We start from the raw sequence: 18,581 nt of genomic DNA, 5'->3' as shown, positions 1-18,581 counted from the left end.
TTTTCCTAAAGCAACACGCCCATTAGGACTGACAGCTAGTCTGTCTTCCGATGTCAACTCCAGGACTCTGCAATTTCAGGTTGCTGGATTTGTTTTCGAACGTGCAAAAACCAGAACTCACATTTTGTTCCAAAAGAGCCTCCACAGAATATCCTTTTTCAGACTGTAGGTACTTCAGATGGAAAAGCTTCCCATCAAACACGTTCCAGGGCATGAACTCACTTGTCTTCCAGGGGAAGCCACACGCACTATTGACCAGGGCGAGCGTGGTGAGGCCACGGACAAGAAGGGAACCCAGCTGCACAGCTCTGGGGCTGATGTACTCGAGCTGCAGAGGCAGAGTGAGGAATAGCAGTCAATACCTGGGGCAGTCAGCAGCGGCCACCAGGTCAGGCCCCATGGTCTCTGCTGCCTTTACCATAAATAAACTTAATTTAATCAAACGCTTTTTGGAATCCATTCATGTAACCACTTTTTCCCTCATCACTGTGTTAAGAAAGCGAACCACGGTAATTTTTTTTAATATTTATTTTTTAGTTTTAGGTGTACACAATATCTTTATTTTACATTTATTTTTAAAAAATATTTAGTTTTGGGGCTGGGGATGTGGCTCCAGCGGTAGCGCGCTCGTCTGGCGTGCGTGCGGCCCGGGTTCGATCCTCAGCACCACATACAAAGATGTTGTGTCCGCCAATAACTAAAAAATAAATATTAAAAAAAAATTTTAAAAAAAATATTTAGTTTTTAATTTTAGGTGAACACAATATCTTTATTTTGTTTCTATGTGGTGCTGAGAATCAAACCCAGTGGCTTAGCATGCTAGGCAAGAGCATTAACACTTGAGCCACATCCCCAGCCCCTTTATTTTACATTTATATGGTGCTGAGGATCAAACCCAGTGCCTCGTGCATGCTAGGCAAGCCTCGTGCATGCTAGGCAAGCGCTATACCACTGAGCCACAACCCCAGTGCTCCCCCCCCCAACCATGGTAATTTTCAAGTGTTAAATCAACCTTGGATTACAAAAATAAATCTGCTTGCCTATCATGTCCCATAAGCTTTTACATATTACTAGACTCAATTTGCTTTTTTTTTTTCTCGGAAATTTGAATTGTTTTTCATGAAACAGGGCTAAAATGTTCATTTTTCATCATGCTGCTGTTAGATTTTGGTATCAAGGTTCAGCTGAACTCATAAAAAGTGCTTAGAGAGCCTTCCCTTACCCAGCTGCTCCTCAGGGGTCTGGGAAACTCACAGGAGCCCTCTGGCCTGGAGGTCTCTGTGGAGCAAATTTTCTACAGACAATGGCTCAAGCAGCCTGTCTCCTCACATGTCACTGGCACCAGGCCCAACACCCGTAGATAGGGTTCCACTGACCTGAGCTCTCCTGTACCAGCAGGAAGTTCTCCCACTGCATCTTTATGTGAGCAGTGTGCTATGTACACTCCTCCTACTGGCAGCTGAACTTCTCCAATTCTTAGATTCTCAGAGGTTACTGATTTTACTGATTTTTTTCAAAAAATTCTTTAGATACATCCTGCAACTACATGCAGAGCCAGCCCTGCTCTAAACACCCCACCAGGGATTGATTGTCTATCAAAATTAATGGGCCTACTAACTCGCCAACCAACATCCATAGCTTTCAGGAGAGCTCACTCTATGCTGTAGATTCCATGGTTCTGACAAATGCATCATGACAAAATCCCACCAGTAAGTGTCACACAGAGCTGCTTCCTACTCTAGAAGTCCTGGGCGGCCTTACTCCTCCTCCTCCTCCACCTGAGGACTTGTGACCATGCAGGGTCTCACACACAGAGCAATTTCAATCAGCTTCAGTTTTAGGCCATTCCAACCCTCAGCAGTGAACAACAGGAAAAAAAGGGGAAGGGGTTGAAAAGCACCAATCTTTTCTCTCTCAGCCCCAAAAGAACTGGAAAGGACAGTCTGGCACAGCAGTGAGCACCCACCCATCCTTGTCAAGTGTTCTGACCACCTCAGTGGGGATGACTCTTCATTAGCCATGTGTCTTCAGGACCTCGCTGTGCTCACTGGTCCATGGATACACATGTACATATCCATATTTGTTTCTCTCTCAGTTTAGCATTTTTATGATAATTACTTTTTCTTATCTTTTGAGGGTTAGGGCTTTTGTTTTGCATTTTTTCCCCTTATTTTTCTCTCCTCCTCTTTTCAGCTAAATTCTCTTATTCTTTCTCTCTTCATTTACTTTTTTTTCTATTTTTATCCTCCTACTTTATAATCACCACTTGCCACATCTCTTCTGTATTTACTGTTCACATTTTGAACACTCTAAACTCTTCTATCTTCTTACCACATTTTATTTTCTCTTAATGAACTTTTTAAATAGTTTTTTTTAGAACTATTTGGTTTATGTGACTCCTTTCCTCACCACTCATGTTATTGCAGTTATTAGTGCTGTGGAAGACAGTTGATACCTGCTTTTTATTTCAATGCTAGATCTAGTTCATGGTCATTTATTGTTTTTGCTGCTGGCAACCCTACCATTCCTGTTTTTGTGGTAATTGGTGTTGTAGATGTCATAGTAGCAACAGGTATTTGTTTTAATGCCATATATTGTTTGCTTTTGTTGTTGCTGTTTTGTTCCCCTTTTCTGTGAGATTTTGGGACTCCACAGGGACACTGCAAGTTCACAGGATGGAGAGTCTACTGCTAAGCTCAACTCAGCCAAAAGACAGCACACCTTGCGCCCTACACAGATGACATTCAAACTCTACTGCACTCCAATATAAAAAAATGAGAAAAAACAAACCCCCAACTATCAATTAGGGTGGAGTGGTAGCTCTCCAGTCCCACTCATGGACATCCACTGCCACAGCAAAACCAGAGTTAACACCAAGGCTGGGACACCAAACCTAGGAAGAGGTCTCAGTCTAGATTGTGTGAGGACACACTGGCAAGAGAAGGCCCATACATGAGAGAGAAAGAGAAGTTCATTCCAACAGATGCCTAAAACCCAACAGAGGAAATCAAGAGATATGAAAATACAAGGTAACACAACACTTCCTAAAGTTCACAATTCACCAGCAAGTGACTCTAAAGATATTGAAGTGAATGCAATACCAGATAAAGAATTTTAAAAATTGGTTGTGTAAATCATCAATAAATTCCGAGAAAACACACACATACAACTCCATCAATGAAGTCAGTATAGGATATGAACAATAAATTCGATAAGGAGAGATACAGAAATCTTGGAAATGAAAGATAATAATAAATCAAATGAAATGTTCAGGTTAATGTCTAACAGAGTAGATCATGCTAAAGACATAATCTCAGAGCTGGAAGACAAAATGCCAACCTTGAACATTCAGACAGTATTAAAGAAAGAAAGAAACCAGACCAGAATATGCAAGAACTCTAGGACAGTAAGAGACCAAACTAAAAATCACTGGAATTGAAGAGGATGATGAAACACAGACTAATGGCATGGATAACCTCTTTAGGGAAATAATAACAGAAAAAATTTAAACCTTGAGAATGAGATGGACCTCCAGATACAGGAAGCATTCAGAACCCCAAGTAGTCACAATCAAAAAAGAGCCACTCTGTGATACATTAAAACAAACAAAACAAGAACAGAATTTAAAGGCCTCGAGAGAAAACATCAGAACACATTTAGAGGCAAGCCAGTCAGAATTATTTCTGATTTCTCAATAAAAACTCTTAAAGTGGGGCTGAGGCTATAGCTCAGTGGCAGAATGCTTGCCTAGCATGTGTGAGGCACTAGGTTTGATCCTTAGCACTGCATAAAAACTAAACAAATAAAGGCATGATATCCATCTACAACCATTAAAAAAAAATTAAAAAGAAAACTTTAAAGTGAGGAGGGCTGGAATGCTGGGTTGAAGCTTTGAAAGAAAATAACTGTCAACCAACATTGCTACATCCAGCAAAGATATCCTTCAAAACTGAAGGGAAATAAAAATCTTCCAAGATAAACAGAAACTAAAAGAATTCCTTGCTACTAAGTCAGCACTAAAAAACTTATTTAAAGAAACACTTCAAACAGAATTAAAAAACCTCTAGAGCTCACAAATGACAAATCTTATCTAAAGGGTGGTTAAGCAAATGAGAAACAAAACCAAATTAAACATTAGATATGAATCAAATGATAGGTATTTATACACAGCTCTCTCTAATTGAATGTAAATTTCAATTCTCCAATTAAAAGACACGTTGGCAGAAGGGATTAAAAAGAAGACCCAACTATATGTTGTTTTCAAGAGATGCACCTTACAGGTAAAGACCACCACCGGCTGAAAGTAAAAGAATGGAAATTGATATACCATGCAAATGGAGCCCCAAACCAAGCTGGAGTAGCTACTCTCTGACAAAGCAGGCTTCAAGCCAAAATTCCTCAAAAGAGACAAAGAAGGTCACTCCATACTGGCAAAGGGAACAAAAAGATGTAACAACAGTTAATATTTATGCCCCAAACATTGGTGCATGTAGTTACATAAAACAATATTCAAATTAAAGATTCAGACTCCAATACAATAATATTGGGTGGTTTCAACATACTTTTCTCACTGAAAGATAGGTCATCCAAACATAAACTCAATGAATAATCATCAGACTTGAAAAAATATTATAAATCTGACTTAACAGAAGTTAAGTCATCTAAGTTAAGTCTATCTCTCTACTAATAAAATTAGTAATAAAAAGCCTTGCAACAAAGGAAAGTCCAGGACTGAATGGATTCTTAGCTAAATTCTATTAGACCTTTAAAAAAGAACAAATGCCAACATTCCTCAAATTATTCCATAGAATAGAAACTTCAAAATTCATTCAAGCAACATTTTCAAATTCATTCTGTGAAGCCGGTATCAAAAGCATATCAAAACCAGGTAAGAAAACCTCAAGGAAAAAAAAAAACCAACTATGAACCAATATCCCCAATGAAATTATGACGCAAAAATCCTGAATAAAATATTAGCAAATTATAATCAAGACTATATTAAGAAGATTGATCATCATAACCATTTGGTTTTAACCGAGAAATGCAAAGATGGTTTAACAAACGCAAATCAATAAATATAATGCATCACATAAATACAATTAAGAACAAAAATCAATTATCTCAAAATCAGCCTCCACTCATGATAAAAACACGGAAACAACTAGGGACAGAAGAAACTCACCTCAACATCATAAAGCTACATGTGACAAACCCAAAGCCAACAACACAGCAAATGAGGTAAAACTAAAAGCATTTCCTTTAAAATCTGGAACAAGACAAGGATGCCCACTCCATCCATTCCTATTCAATATAGTATTAAAAATTCTAGCCAGAGCAATTAGGCAAGAGAAGGGGCGAAAAAAAGGATAAAAATAGAAAAAGAAGCAGTTAAATCATCACTGTTTTCAGATGACATGATCTGATAATTAGAAGATCCAAAATGTTCTACCAGAAGACTGCTAGAGCAATATGCAAATTCAGCAAAGTAGCAGGTTACAAAATCAACCACTGAGCTACATCCCCAGCCCTTCTTGGTTTTTGAGATCAGGTCTCACTAAATGGTGGAGGTTTCGATCCTCCTGCCTTAGCCTCCCAAGTTACGGGGATCGCAGATACACACCACTGCCAACTGACAATTCTGTTAACATTCTTGCCCTCCCTCTCCAACTCAAACTTCAACTCCACTGTCCCAGTTCATGTCCCCACAGGCCCTTGAGTGCCCAGCTCGGCTCCAGCCTCTGATGACACATGCCCAACACACAGTCCCCAGAGTCCTCTCACTTTCCTGCATGAAGCTCTGAATGGCCCCAGCCCCAGGACAGGCTCTGCTCTTCCATGTGCCTGCAGCTCCATGAACCCTAGGCTTCCTCTCTACAAACGGAACCATGAAACATACTATTCAGAGTCGCCCACCTGAGGCTCCCAAACCTCCATGGAGTTTCTCCGCCCTGTTTTCTGAAACATCCCTGATTCCCTGAATGCTGCGTACATTCGGAAAGCCAGGCCAGGAGCCACGGCCCTGTGGCACCCACTTAGCCAAGACAGGTGCCATCGCTGCTTCTAAGCCCCCTGCAGTCTTCACATTAAACTTACTTCTTCCTGGCAATTCAGACAAGTGCAGAGTTCAAACCTGGACATGGAATCCCATCCTAAGCAGGCTAAGGACAGACAGTTTCCAGGAATGCAAGGTGGCTATTGGTGGCAGGACAGGAGAGGCACAAAGCCCCTACAAGCCAGAGACCACACCAGAGACAAGCTCCACCTCGTGAGGCCACAACACGAAGGTCTTATTTTCTTGTCCAAGTAAATTTTATTATTTTTGGCAATGAACTTCCATTTTTTTCAAAGTTTTTGCTTTCAGAAGGTTACTTATTTAATGTGATTGTTTAAAAATCTATAATAATCCACATAAAAAATAAAATAAAGGCATCATGTCCATATATAACTAATAAAAAAAAAATCTATAATAATCATGATATTTGATAAACTCCAACACATTTCACATACTGGGTCTTTCAAAAATTTGTCTTGCTGCAGATGGTGGCACATGCCTGTCAATCCAGTGACTTGGAAGGCTGAGGCAGGAGGGTCCCAGCCTCGGCAACTTAGCAAGACTCTTGTCTCAAACTTGGAAAAAAAAAAAAGAAAGAAAGAAAGAAAGAAAGAAAGAAAAAGAAAAAGAGCTGGGGCTCAATGGTAAAGCACCCCTGGCTTTGATCACAGTACCAAAAAAAAAAAAAAAAAAAAAAAAACACAACAACAAAAAGTTTACCTTAAGACCCATTTTAGTGAACAAATTTTCATGCAGTAAAAAAATATATTACTTAAAGAAGAGGGTGGTCATCTCCCCCGGGAATCATACCATAATTTCTAAGTAGTGCACATACATTCTCAAAATTGTGTTTATAATTTGTATTTAAATAATGAATGTGTCCATAACATATGTGTCAGAATATAAAACTAAAATTAAAAAATTTTAAAGATTTATATAAAAGCAAACAAAAAAAAAACCAAACTAAATATTAAGTTTGAGACTTTGTCATCGGCTCACCTAATCTGAACGGTCATCTTCTCTGCTTACACATCAACTTAAAAGTTCTGTAGCACTTCCAAGGCATTCTGTTTCTGTCAGTATAGACGGGAAGCTCCCTGGCTAAAGCCTGATCCCAGTGGGCCAGGATCAGGAACTTCCATCCTAGGCCACTACTCCACCACCAATCCATTCACCACGCAGCAAATCTGTGGGAGCCTAGCCTGGAATGTCCAGTCTCCAGATCCACACTGTGCAGGCCCACACCCGTCTGGCCACAGGCTCAGGGTTGTGGGGCTTCGCCTTGGGTAGAATTATGCCTATGTTCTAATTAGTTATGCATGACAGTAAAATGCATTTTGACACATCATACATAATGGAGTATAATTTCTCATTCTTCTGGTTATATATGATGTGAATTATACTGGTTGTATAGTCATAATATACACTCGTTGATTCTAAAATGAGTTAAGAATTTTAGCACTACTTTTTAAATGAATATGACTTACATGTGAGTACAGAAATTTTGGGGGGGGTCAGAAGCAGAACACTGTGAACTGTTTGTATCCTTGTTGTTTGCAATCTCGCCCCAACTGATGGCACTGGGAGAGGGTGATGACGAGGTACAGCTGACTTCTCCATGCCCTTGAGAAGAGACTAGAGTGCTGGAGCAAGGAAACAAAGGGGGCACCGGCACCTCAACTGGAAGGCCCTCCCCAGACACCAAACCCGTGGGTGTCTCACTTGGGATTTACGTCTTCAAAACTCTGAGAAATGAAATGTTTGTGGTTTAAGCAACTCTGTCCACAGAAGTTTGTTGTGGCTACCCAAACTGACACACATCTATTGTTTCATTCCTCCAGTTTTATTTAACGATAATAAAAGAAAGCACTTTTCTAAATGCCTCTTAAGTACATGTTTAGACAATTCTGATTGTTCTGATGTTTTAGGGTTTATTCAGGAAAGCACTACTCTGAGGGTTTGATTAATGTACTCCCCAAGTATTTTGGTTCTATCCACAGAACTTCAGGTTTCACCGACCAGAGCAGCACTAGGAAGGATCTTCACACAGAAGGGTCATAGGCATACCTTCTACACACAACATCCTTGAGAATCATTCAGAGGTGCTGTAGAAGGAATGAAACCCAGACCCTAGCCTCTTCCTCATTTCCCACAGCACCAGTACCTAGACCCTGAGCTAATGTTTCCACCAAACTGGGTTGCAGAACCTCCTGTCTGTGAGATTGAGGAGCTGGGCAAGGTAGTCTGGCATCCTACTATGCCAGCAGTACTGCAACTTAGGTACTTGACAGGAATAAGGCAATCTGGAGGAACAGAGCATCCACAGGTGGCAGAGCCACATCCTCAGTGCCTGTGGACTTCTGAATCAGGTTCTATTGTACAACTGGGTGGAGCAGAACTCAAGAGTCAGGAACTCAAATTCACAGCTCTCTGTCCTCCTGGGAACCACTACAAGATGCAGAGCTCTTGATGACTTCTTTTCTACCAGCAAAACAAGATGAGACTCATTCACCTCAAAAGAATGACATAAGAACTAACCACAGAAGACCTCAGAAACATCACAAACTTGCAGGGACTCAAGGTGTCCTGGGGTGTGTTTGGCTGGTAGATCCCATTCAAGGGCGTGGGTACACTCCTGCCCTTCTGCAATCCCCGAGCCTGCTGTCCTACCTGCTCACATGAGCCAGGAACCAGCATATCTGCAAGAGCACAAGGCTCCTTCACAGTGTCTCAACTCTGCATCCCACACAAAACAGCACAATGAATGAGAATTGCTGAGTACAATAAAACTTGATTTCAGGCACTGAAACGTTCATTTAATGTAATTTTCACATCATGATGTATCATTCTTCTTTTGACTTCTCCCTTACCATTTAAAAATGTATGGTGTGGGCAGGTTCTACTTCATGCTTTCTCTGTCAGGGCCTAAATGTGGATACAGCACTTAAAAGGAAAAAAGCCCCTATCAGAAATGACCCCAAGCTCCTGGCGTCAGGCTGAGAAAGACCTGTGGGGCTCTGTGTATCACATCCACAACCAACAGGACTAAAGGCAGAACAAGGCCGGAATCACGGTTCACTTGATATGTTTATTTCAACAAATTACCTATTTGCTGGTAAATAGCAAAATGCTTTTCAGCAGCATGCAATGACAGGAAACTCCTCGCATCCATGGTCCTTTGGTCTCCTGCAAATCCTACACCTCAGTGAGCTCAGCACAGCCCCCATACCCCATGCATCTCAGAGCATGATCTTCTCTGATTCTCCTCACCCATCTTCCTATCTGATGGGCAGGTGGCCAAGAGTCCTGGGAAGTGTTCCCTTGTGCCCTCCCCACTCCAGTAGGTTCCAGTGGGGTGGCCACCCAAGTCACACCCTTTCTCCATCGCCCCTCTCCCTTTGGGCAAGTGAGACAGTGTGGCAGTCCGCCATCCCACATCACAGGGTTGCTTTGGGGGCACTCTGCATCCTACCAGTCTTTGGGCAGCAGAACCTGACTCAGTGGTTGCAACACAGTACCCCTCCTAACCAGTGGAGAAAGACTTGATTGTATCTCAAGCCTGGACTCTGGACCTATCACTGAAAGGTTGCATTCTACACATCTCCATTTTCTTTCTTTGTTTCTTTCTTTTTCTTCTCTCTTTCTTTCTCTCTCTTTAATTGATTTAGCCCCCAGGATGTTCCCCCAGATTTCAGCAAACACATCACTGCCCCTCACTGGAAGCAGCCCTCTGACTGGGTGGCATGCCTTCGTTCTCCTACTGGGCCCCTTGAAATCTAAATGGCCCCTCTCCCACATTAGTTCTCCCACTGGGCCACCTGAAGTCAAATGGACCTCCTCCACGACCCTGCTAGGGTTGGAAAGTCATCTCCTTTTCACAACCCAGCTGGGAGAGCCAGCTCCACTGCTCAGCAAACAACTCTCTGAGATAAATCCTCCCCAGGAGCCCTCTGTCCCACAGGGGACTCACAGGGGTCATGGCCCAGTGTCTGTATCACTGAAAACACTGTTCACAATCACTTTTTTCAGACATTATTTGAAAACAGGGACAAAATATAAAGGTAAGGTCCAAGATCCACCTCTAGTTTTAAAAGGCCAAGGATGCATCACCCAGGCCACCACAGATGCCCATGTGGCAAGGCAAGGATGTGAGACCAGGCAGTAAATAGATCCCAACTCTCCCACCCACTATCTCGGAAAGCCCCAGGTATCACCTGCACCCACATCCTCAACTCACAGATGCAGCTGTGCAGACCCACACCTCCCATGGCTTTGCTTTATGATACCTGGTCTCAAAATCCGGATGGCCTTGAAGTGCTCACGGCTTCTCTCACATGAAGGTGCTGAAATTAGAAGAGGCAGCCTCCAGATAGGAACCACAGGACATAGGCAGAATGTGGTGCTCAGCCAACACGGATCCTGGCAGCAGGGGTGCGCTGCCACAGGGCACATTTCTTCTCCCTCCCTTGACATCATCAACACCAGAGCCCTAACTGGCTTTCCAACCTATGAGCCCGCCCACCAAGCAATCCCCAAATCATTCCAGTTACCCACACCCACATGTGCCAAGGGGCTCCTGGCTTCACCAGGTAACAGACCTGCAGCACTTCCGTGCCGTGCAGTGGTGTCTCCAGAGGGAGGAAGGGCACTCTCCTCTGACTTTCTGGGATCCCAGGGCCAGTGCCACACCCCGCAATCAGCTCTTCCAAGGGTACTGCTGGGAACCCCACAGGGAAGGTCGGGGAACATTTGCAAAGGCAGCTTCATGCAGCACTACATGCAATTAAACAGCCACATGACTAGACCAGATGGACACCGCCCATCTCAGGAACTGCTGGTGTACCTTTCAATTGCAGAGGATAATGTTTGTTGGCAGTGTACTGGGTACTGAAAATAACCAGGAGCCAAACATGGGCCCCTTCCTTCCAAGAGGTCACAGTCTGGCAGAGGAAGGCATTTGGTTCACTGTCTTGACCTAGGATCCCACAGAGCAACCAGCCCAGGACATGCTCCAGACCCACCTTGTGGGAGGTGTGTGTGTGGAGGGGGGCAGCACGCACCCTCAGGGCAAGAGCTGCACTTAACAGAGATAAGAAAGACAGCACAGGCCCAGCAGAGGAAACCCCAGAGGTGCAGAGACCGGGTGCCTACTTGAGTGGCATCGAGGGGCTTTTAACTTCTGCCTTGGTGGTTCTGTGCAAGGGGGAGCACGATTTTCACTAGAAAAAACTGAAGGAGAAATGAAGGAGAGAGGGAATATATATACCCATGTCGCAGAGCTGGCCTGACGACCAGAGAGGCCCAGGAGCGGAAGCAACGCTGGAGGAGAACACCATCCTAAGTTGAAGACACTAGGGTTTTCCAGCCAGGAGGCAGAACCAGCAGAAGAGATGAGGGTAGGATGAACACAGAGGACAGTCGCGTGAGGGACCGAGCCCCAGGACCTTGATGAGAGGCCCCAAGGGCTGAGCGCAGCCCTGTCACTTTGGAGAGAATAGTGGAGATGACATATTTTAAGAGATCTTCCAAATCATTCCTAGAATCTTTACAGCCCAAATTATCAGAGTGTGAAAGTTTCAAATGTGTGTGAATCATGGGAGATACAAAGATTGTTAGAAACCTGAAGCTAACAGATGGCAGTTTCAACTCACCTAACAGAGATCCCAACAACAAAGGTTCAAGAGTTTGGTGCAAGCTAGGAGAATGCCTGGCTCAGAGGGCTACAAACTGTCGCAGCAAAGTTGGTGTCAGGTGTCTGCTGAGCACACAGGGCCCTAGGTGAAGGCCTGCAGAGCCACCACTGGTGATGTGCCAGCCTGGACAGGTCAGCACACAGCTCCCTGCTTCTCCATGCTCCTCTCTGCCCTCAGAGTACCCAGGGCTGAAGGGACTCTGCTCCACACCCATGAGCAGTGGGGGGACTGCCTGGGCTCCAGCGCTCACCCTGGGAGTCCTGGGACCACCTTGCAGAAGCAGCCCATGCCCACAAGCCACTTTTCACCAGGGCACAGCTTGGACTTTGTGAAAGGATTTCTCTGAACATCAACTCGTGTTTTTTTCTTTTAATTCCCCAATCAAAATATGACCAAGAACTTCTTAAGGAATGGCCATGCAAAGGTGGATAGCCTCTTGGAGACCCCAGCTCACTGAGCTCTCAGTGTGAGAAAAAGATCCAGAAGTTTTCAGCTTGGGGAGTCTTCCACTTGACAAGAAATGGGGGACAAAGCTGCAGGGGGAGGAGGCATTCTTGTACAGAGACCCATAGAACAACAGGAGGGCAGAGAAAGCTGGAGTTCTCCTGGTCCTCCAGGTGCCACAGGGAATTTTAGATGGCCACTGAACCCCAGGCCAGGCACAGGCTCAAGAGGCATCCCAGAGTGTGGACACCAGGGCTGGCCCCAGTGAGGCTATATCTAAACCACCACAGACCTGTTTTATAGAGGAATTTATTCTGACCAAACATCAGATTGCTACAAAGCACTGTGGGGTGGACAAGGTGGCTATCACCCCCTTTTAAATTCTGAGACAGCAGGTAGCCCACTTGAGTTAGAAGTTACAAAGTGAACCAGCACTCATGGCTCCTCCCACTTCACAAAGGCAGGACCCGGGAAGTGAGCATTAAACACCAGTGTCCACAGCATTTATGTCAGGGCACACTAAGACACTGCCCAGCCAGGGGACCTGAGCCAGACACTCCTTGGCCCTGGCAGAGCTCTCCTCAGGGGCCAAGACCCAAGCTCCTGTCCTCCAGGCATCTGAAGAAGGGAATTCTTGGTGTCTGTTCTTATAACTCTGTGCTTAAGTAACTTACTTAATTTGAGTAAAGACAATTACTCAAACTCTAAAACGTTGGCGTGTGCACATGCTTGTTTTCACACAGGCTGTCATCAACTATGTGACCCTACTAACGGGTGAAACACAGGCATATCCCCAGAATTATGAGCTAGAAGCCCATGGGGCCAGTTACACTGGCAGCCTGCAGACCAGAAGACGTGGGCTGACCTTCCAAGGGAAGCTCATGTTCCTCCTCAGGCCCAACAGCAGTGTCGCAGCATTCGCAGGACTGTCCTTCACACAGCATGGAAAAAGCCATGTTCTGTTCTCTGCTAAATGGAAATACTCCTTTCTCTTTCTTTCTCCTGATATGATTACTGCAGCTCAGGACTTGTATTTCTTGATTTCCTCTCTTGGGTATTTCCACATGTGTTAACAAATGGGTGAATAATCGTCCTTCAGCACATGCAGGGGACTGGCCCCAGTGCTCCCCAGAAACCAAGCCCGTGGATGGTCAAGTCCACGCATGAGATTATGTATCATTTTGTATGTTCTGCTCCCATGTCCCTACCCCTGTGTGCTTTCAATCATTTCTGGATCCTATATAACATCTAACACAGTATAAATGTTATAAAAATAGTTGCTGCATTGCATTGTTTAATGCAGTGAGTAGTGACAAGGAAAAGTGTGCACATGTTCAGTCCACACATATGCACACACATGCAGCACGCACATGGAGGTACAGAACAGGTGCTACTTCCCCACAGTAATGCTAACCAAGAGTCCAGTAAGCTCTTCTCCAAAACCATGAGACCATTGGGCCAGGGCTGAGAACCCATGGGTTCCTGGGACCTGGAACTCAGCAGCACCATCAGCATCTGGCCTGGGGCCCATCTCAGAGCCACGTAGCAGGAAGACAAGCTACTGCCTGAGAAGAACCCTCGGCACATACAACTTCTGATCCTGTCAATGGAACACCACTGCAGTGGAAAGGGATGGAAGCACACAGCCTCTGGTCACAGAGTGGCCATCTCAAGACCGGGACACCTGGCTGGTGGGGTCTGTACCTGCAGGTCCACAAGCTGTGCGGTTGATTTTCCCTGGAGGCACAAGGCCTGGGCAACAAATGCATGCAGATCCTCCAGGCAGAGTGTGTCCACCTGAAAGCAACAGAAAAGGTCTGCATTAGGTCACAAGAAAACTCCAAGGCTTCTGTAGTTGACCTGAGTCACTGAACATGGGCATGCCACGTATACACAGAAACACAAGTAGGAACACATGTGGGCACACAATGCTTCTTAAGCTGGGGAAGCAATAAGGCCTGCCTGTGGGAAAGCACAGCTGCTCCGCTCCCCATACACAACCCCTGGCTCAAAGCCCTCTGGTGTCCTCAGCTGTGCACATGACTCAGGTTAAGCTGGACAGGGGAACTTGGATTTCCAGTAAGGTCTGACTCCTCTCTAGCCAGGAAGAAAGGCTCAGATTGTCTGGGAGTGATCAGGAGGTGCCAACCAAGTCGAGTCTTAGAACAATATGGCGAGCACTTTGGGCACACACCACAGAGCAGACCACACAGGCTCTCCAGACAGCAACCACAGCTAGGCAGAGTTGGGGTGGCAGGAGGGGCACATCCACCTCCGATAACCTGAATGGAGCTGTGTTCTTGCCAGAGTCCCACAGCATGAACCCTCTCATTTTTTGTGGATTCAAAAGGGCTGACAGAAATACAGAGAAGAGACAGAGAAACAAGGGAAAGAGACAGAGTGGGAAAGCTGAGTCTCAAGTGAGCTGTGGTGATGAAGAAGCCGGAAGAGCAGAGACAGACTGTGCCTCTGCCTCTCTCCTACCTCGCACACACCTGAGACTGCCACTGTCCTCGTGGCCACTGCACTACCCAGTTGCCCCTGACTCCACTGCTACACAAGCACGCAAGGGCTTTTTCCAGATGGACAGCAGCACAATGTGGGGGAAGAAGCACAACAGTAAACAGTCCTGGGTCCCCGATCCCTTCTGAGTAATAAATGCTGGCATGTCCACTCCCAGCAAAGGGGCCCACTGTAACTTTGAGAGACCATCTATTAGGGAATCCTGCTGACCCCGGCCATGAGACACCACTAGAAAGACACCAACCACATGGAACTTCGAGTATGTGCCACCCCACCCAGGCAGATAGGCTCTCACCAAGATCGGGCATGTTCCATGTTTACTCCAAAGTGCTGTCACCTTTACACTAGGGACAGTAATGTAAATTATTTCAGGAAATCAGCTGCATATGTATAGTATTCATGACCAGGAAAAAGGATGTCAATCTTAGAAGCAAGACCAAGCATGAACTCCCATATCTCTGCTCAGACTGAGGCTGGCTACAATCCCCCCCCCTCTCCATTGTTGCTCCGACAGGCTCTTCTTCACCACCAGCCTCTGAGAAGGGCACTGCTCTGTGACACATGGAGACTCCTCACAGTCTGAGCTGGGAAGTCCGACCTCCTGTTGCCGGCAGTGGTTTTCATTAGCGCACCTTATGTAGTAGCTGCTCCACTGCAAACCGCTCATCTGCCACCTCCTCATGAGTCCTGGTCTTCTGTCATTGCTGTTAACTTGAAGGTTTGCCCAAACAAGAAGACTGAGTTCCTCTACAGCTTCCATACACTGTACAGCATGCAGTTTCATCCCACACTGCATAGCAAAACACCAAACTGAAGTGTAACTACACAAAACTAATATTTTCACAAATGTACCTTTGTGGCTTCCCATTCTGAGAATCATCATCCCTATAACTGGAAGCACAGCACCTTTCCACCCTCAAGGACACCCTGTGGAAAGTTCCTCTACAACCAAACTGACATATCCACTTGCGCCAAGAGAGGTCATGGTCAGGACAGGGTGGAATCCTCGTCTCCCTGCTGCCTTGTTCCAAGTCTCTATGAAGTGGACATGATGCTAAGCTCTGGGATGCTGGGCTCTTCCTGCCTGCACAATGAAGGGGAGCACAGGAGAGCTGTCGCATGACCAGAGATGGATCACAAAGCCATCTCCACTGAGGGAAAAGGCGCTCAACGTGCCCATCCCAAGAGTGCTGATGCATGCCACTCCACTGCACACAAGACTGCCAGCAAAGCCCTCATTGTTATGGGTGAGAAAAGTCCACTTTCTGGCTATCCACTGCTTCCCAGTTTTCACTACGTCTCAAATTCAACCATAGACATATGAAGATAAATGAAAAATGGCTGAAAAAAAGTAACCAATGATATACTGATGGACAGTTAACGTGCATACCAAAGAAATTTTAACACTTAAATATTACAAAATTCCTGACATCTATATAAATTTATGCTTTTCTATCTTGTACAAAGAAGTATTCTACTCAATCCAGTAACAAAAACTAAAGTTTCTACTAGTATATGCTATAAAACCAGTAACAGAAGATCTGTCTAAACACATCCTATTTTTACAAAATGGTAGCTACAGAATGGGCAGAGAACACTTAAAAAAGAAAGTCGGTGTGCAGGTACAATTCCACAATAGGGAAGTTTTTCAAAGATAACCAATAACTGAATGACATTTCACTCTACACAACTAGAAGCTGAACAATACATGCCAGAGCAGACCCACCCCAGAGGGAGGGCAACAGGGAGATGGGGCCTGACGTTCACAGGGCTAGTGACCGTCCTGACGGCTGTAGAAGAGACACACACCACAAGCAGGAATGATGTTTCTGAACATAAGTGTGGGAAGGAGTGTCCAACATGATCACAAATACGGGAAAAAAAAAAACAAAGAAATGCCTTTTAATTGGCTTTTATGATTTTCTTACATAAACTAAGTGTAAGACTACTGAAAAACAAACAGACCAACTTGCTGAGTGACACTAACATGAAGGATCTGGCACTGCAATTCTTACGGCGCAGTCCATAGCCAGGGCCACATGAGTTCCTTAAGGCAGGAGAACATTAGTGACAAGAATAGCGAGGACATCAGTGGACATCTCACAGGGCACTACTGCAAAACGTTTCACGTACTCTAGAATATGGTTTCCAATAACCCCAGAAGGCAGCTATTGCTATTATCTCGTTTGCAGATTGGAAAAGGAAGTTATATACTCAGTAAACATTTTTGGATAAAGGAATGGACATGACCTGAGGAAGCTGCAGGGACTGCCCAAAGGCAGAGCAACCAAGGGAGAAGCCAGCCACTTTCACCCACCACTCTATGGGACCCAGGAGCAGAAGGGACATAGAAGCAGAAGCCACCCACTAATCACAGGAGGACCAAGGGCAGGGATGACAGCCTGAGACAGTGAAACCAAAGCACCTTTCCAAAGCTTCTGACTAACATGTACCATAACTCCTGAGTTTAGAGCAGAGACAGCCCTTGGTCACATCTGAGCACAAAGCCTTTTTATTTATTTATTTTTTTAGATGTTGATAGACCTTTATTTTATTCATTTACTTATATGTGGAGCTGAGAATTGAACCCAGTGCCTCATACAGACTAGGCAAGAACTCTTATCACTGAGCACAACCCCAGCCCTCACAGAGCCTTCTTCTTCTATGAGCAACTCGAGAGACTAACATGGAAGAGACACTGGGAAAAGATACCCCAGGGACAGTCATAGCACCCCAGGAAAAATGGGCCAGAATGAAGATCAGCTTCAGACACAGCAACAAAACTTAGTGTTACCTGGACAAAGAGGTAGATCAAGAGGCAGCACAGAGCTCTCAATGGGCTTTCGACAGCCAGCAGCTCGTCTCTTGAAGAGGAGAGGTTGAAACAGGCTAGGAGTGCATCCAAACGCCGGGCCTGCACTGCTGGCTCTTGGTTTAGCCACAGTGATTTCAGATTGGGTGTTCCCCCTAATTTAAAAAAAAAAAAAAAAAAGCCTTCTTACTATTTTTATTTGCAGCACCAAACTACTAACAAGCTTCCTCTGGAAACTCAGCAAGTGCAAACATCTCTTCCTTCATTCTATACTTGAGGCCTCAAACCTTAAAAGAAACTGGAACATAAATATGAACACAGCTTCCCAGTTTTAAAAGAGAACAACATCTGAAGGGTCAGTACACACATTTCACTGAAAACCTTCTTCTGTGGGAAGCTGGGACTCTAGCTCCCACTGTTGGAAATACTTCTGAAAACAGACTCCACTGGGTAATTCCAGGGTGTGACAAGGGGCGCCACCCTGTGGTGGCACACCTCTGGGTGTGCTGTGAGGGGTGCAAGAGAACCGGCTGCAGGGCCACTGGATGTGTTTTCCTGGGATCTGTGGGGACGTTCTGCTCAGGGGAGGCGTGCCAGGGATTCTACAAGCCAGGATGTGGGCATCTCAACTTCACGCTTTAGAAAGCACTGCCCTAAACTTCAGAAAAATTCCTAAAAAACTAATTTTTAGTGTTCCATTTATGTACTTTACACATACATTTCTTTAAAAGTCAAAAGAAAAACCCTTCATCTACTTAAGTAAGGAAAAGCAGCAGTGAATGTGGGGAAGACACAGCAGACATGGGCAGCTCCACCCTGAGCAAATGAGAAGGTGCCGCCATGAGACTGATGGAGGGTAAAACCTCTCCATGATGCTAAGCAGCTTTGACTCCTGTCAGGCCGCTGCCACACAACATACGCCAAAAGCACAGGGACGGCTGGGGTAAGAGTTCCCATGTGTGGGGCTGGGATTGTGGCTCAGCGGTAGAGCGCTCACCTAGCACGGGTGGGACCCGGGTTCGATCCTCAGCACCACATAAAAATAAAGGCATTGTGT

At 45.1% G+C, this 18,581-nt stretch overlaps 1 protein-coding gene across 10 annotated transcripts in view; it reads right to left on the bottom strand.

Moving 5' to 3' along the window:
* The window catches only part of FAM120B (family with sequence similarity 120 member B), a 64,269-nt gene that overhangs the window by 14,896 nt on the left and 30,792 nt on the right, over window positions 1–18,581 (bottom strand). For 6 of the 10 annotated variants that reach the window (XM_081296285.1, XM_081296291.1, XM_081296290.1 and 3 more), the window contains 3 exons: window positions 17,507–17,679; window positions 13,894–13,986; window positions 122–328 (listed from right to left, as the gene is read on the bottom strand). In XM_081296285.1, coding sequence (XP_081152411.1) covers window positions 122–328; window positions 13,894–13,986; window positions 17,507–17,679 — 473 coding nt within the window. Of the gene's footprint in view, window positions 1–121; window positions 329–10,338; window positions 10,396–13,893; window positions 13,987–17,506; window positions 17,680–18,581 lie in introns of those variants that run through there. The other 4 variants (XM_081296293.1, XM_081296294.1, XM_081296295.1 and 1 more) reach the window with 3 other exon arrangements.

Source organism: Spermophilus citellus (genome assembly GCF_964194105.1).
Source record: "Spermophilus citellus genome assembly, chromosome: 5".
NCBI classification, from domain to species: Eukaryota; Metazoa; Chordata; class Mammalia; order Rodentia; family Sciuridae; genus Spermophilus; species Spermophilus citellus.
The sequence above is the reverse complement of the archived record's forward strand: the minus strand, read 5'-3'. Positions and strand labels throughout refer to the sequence as shown.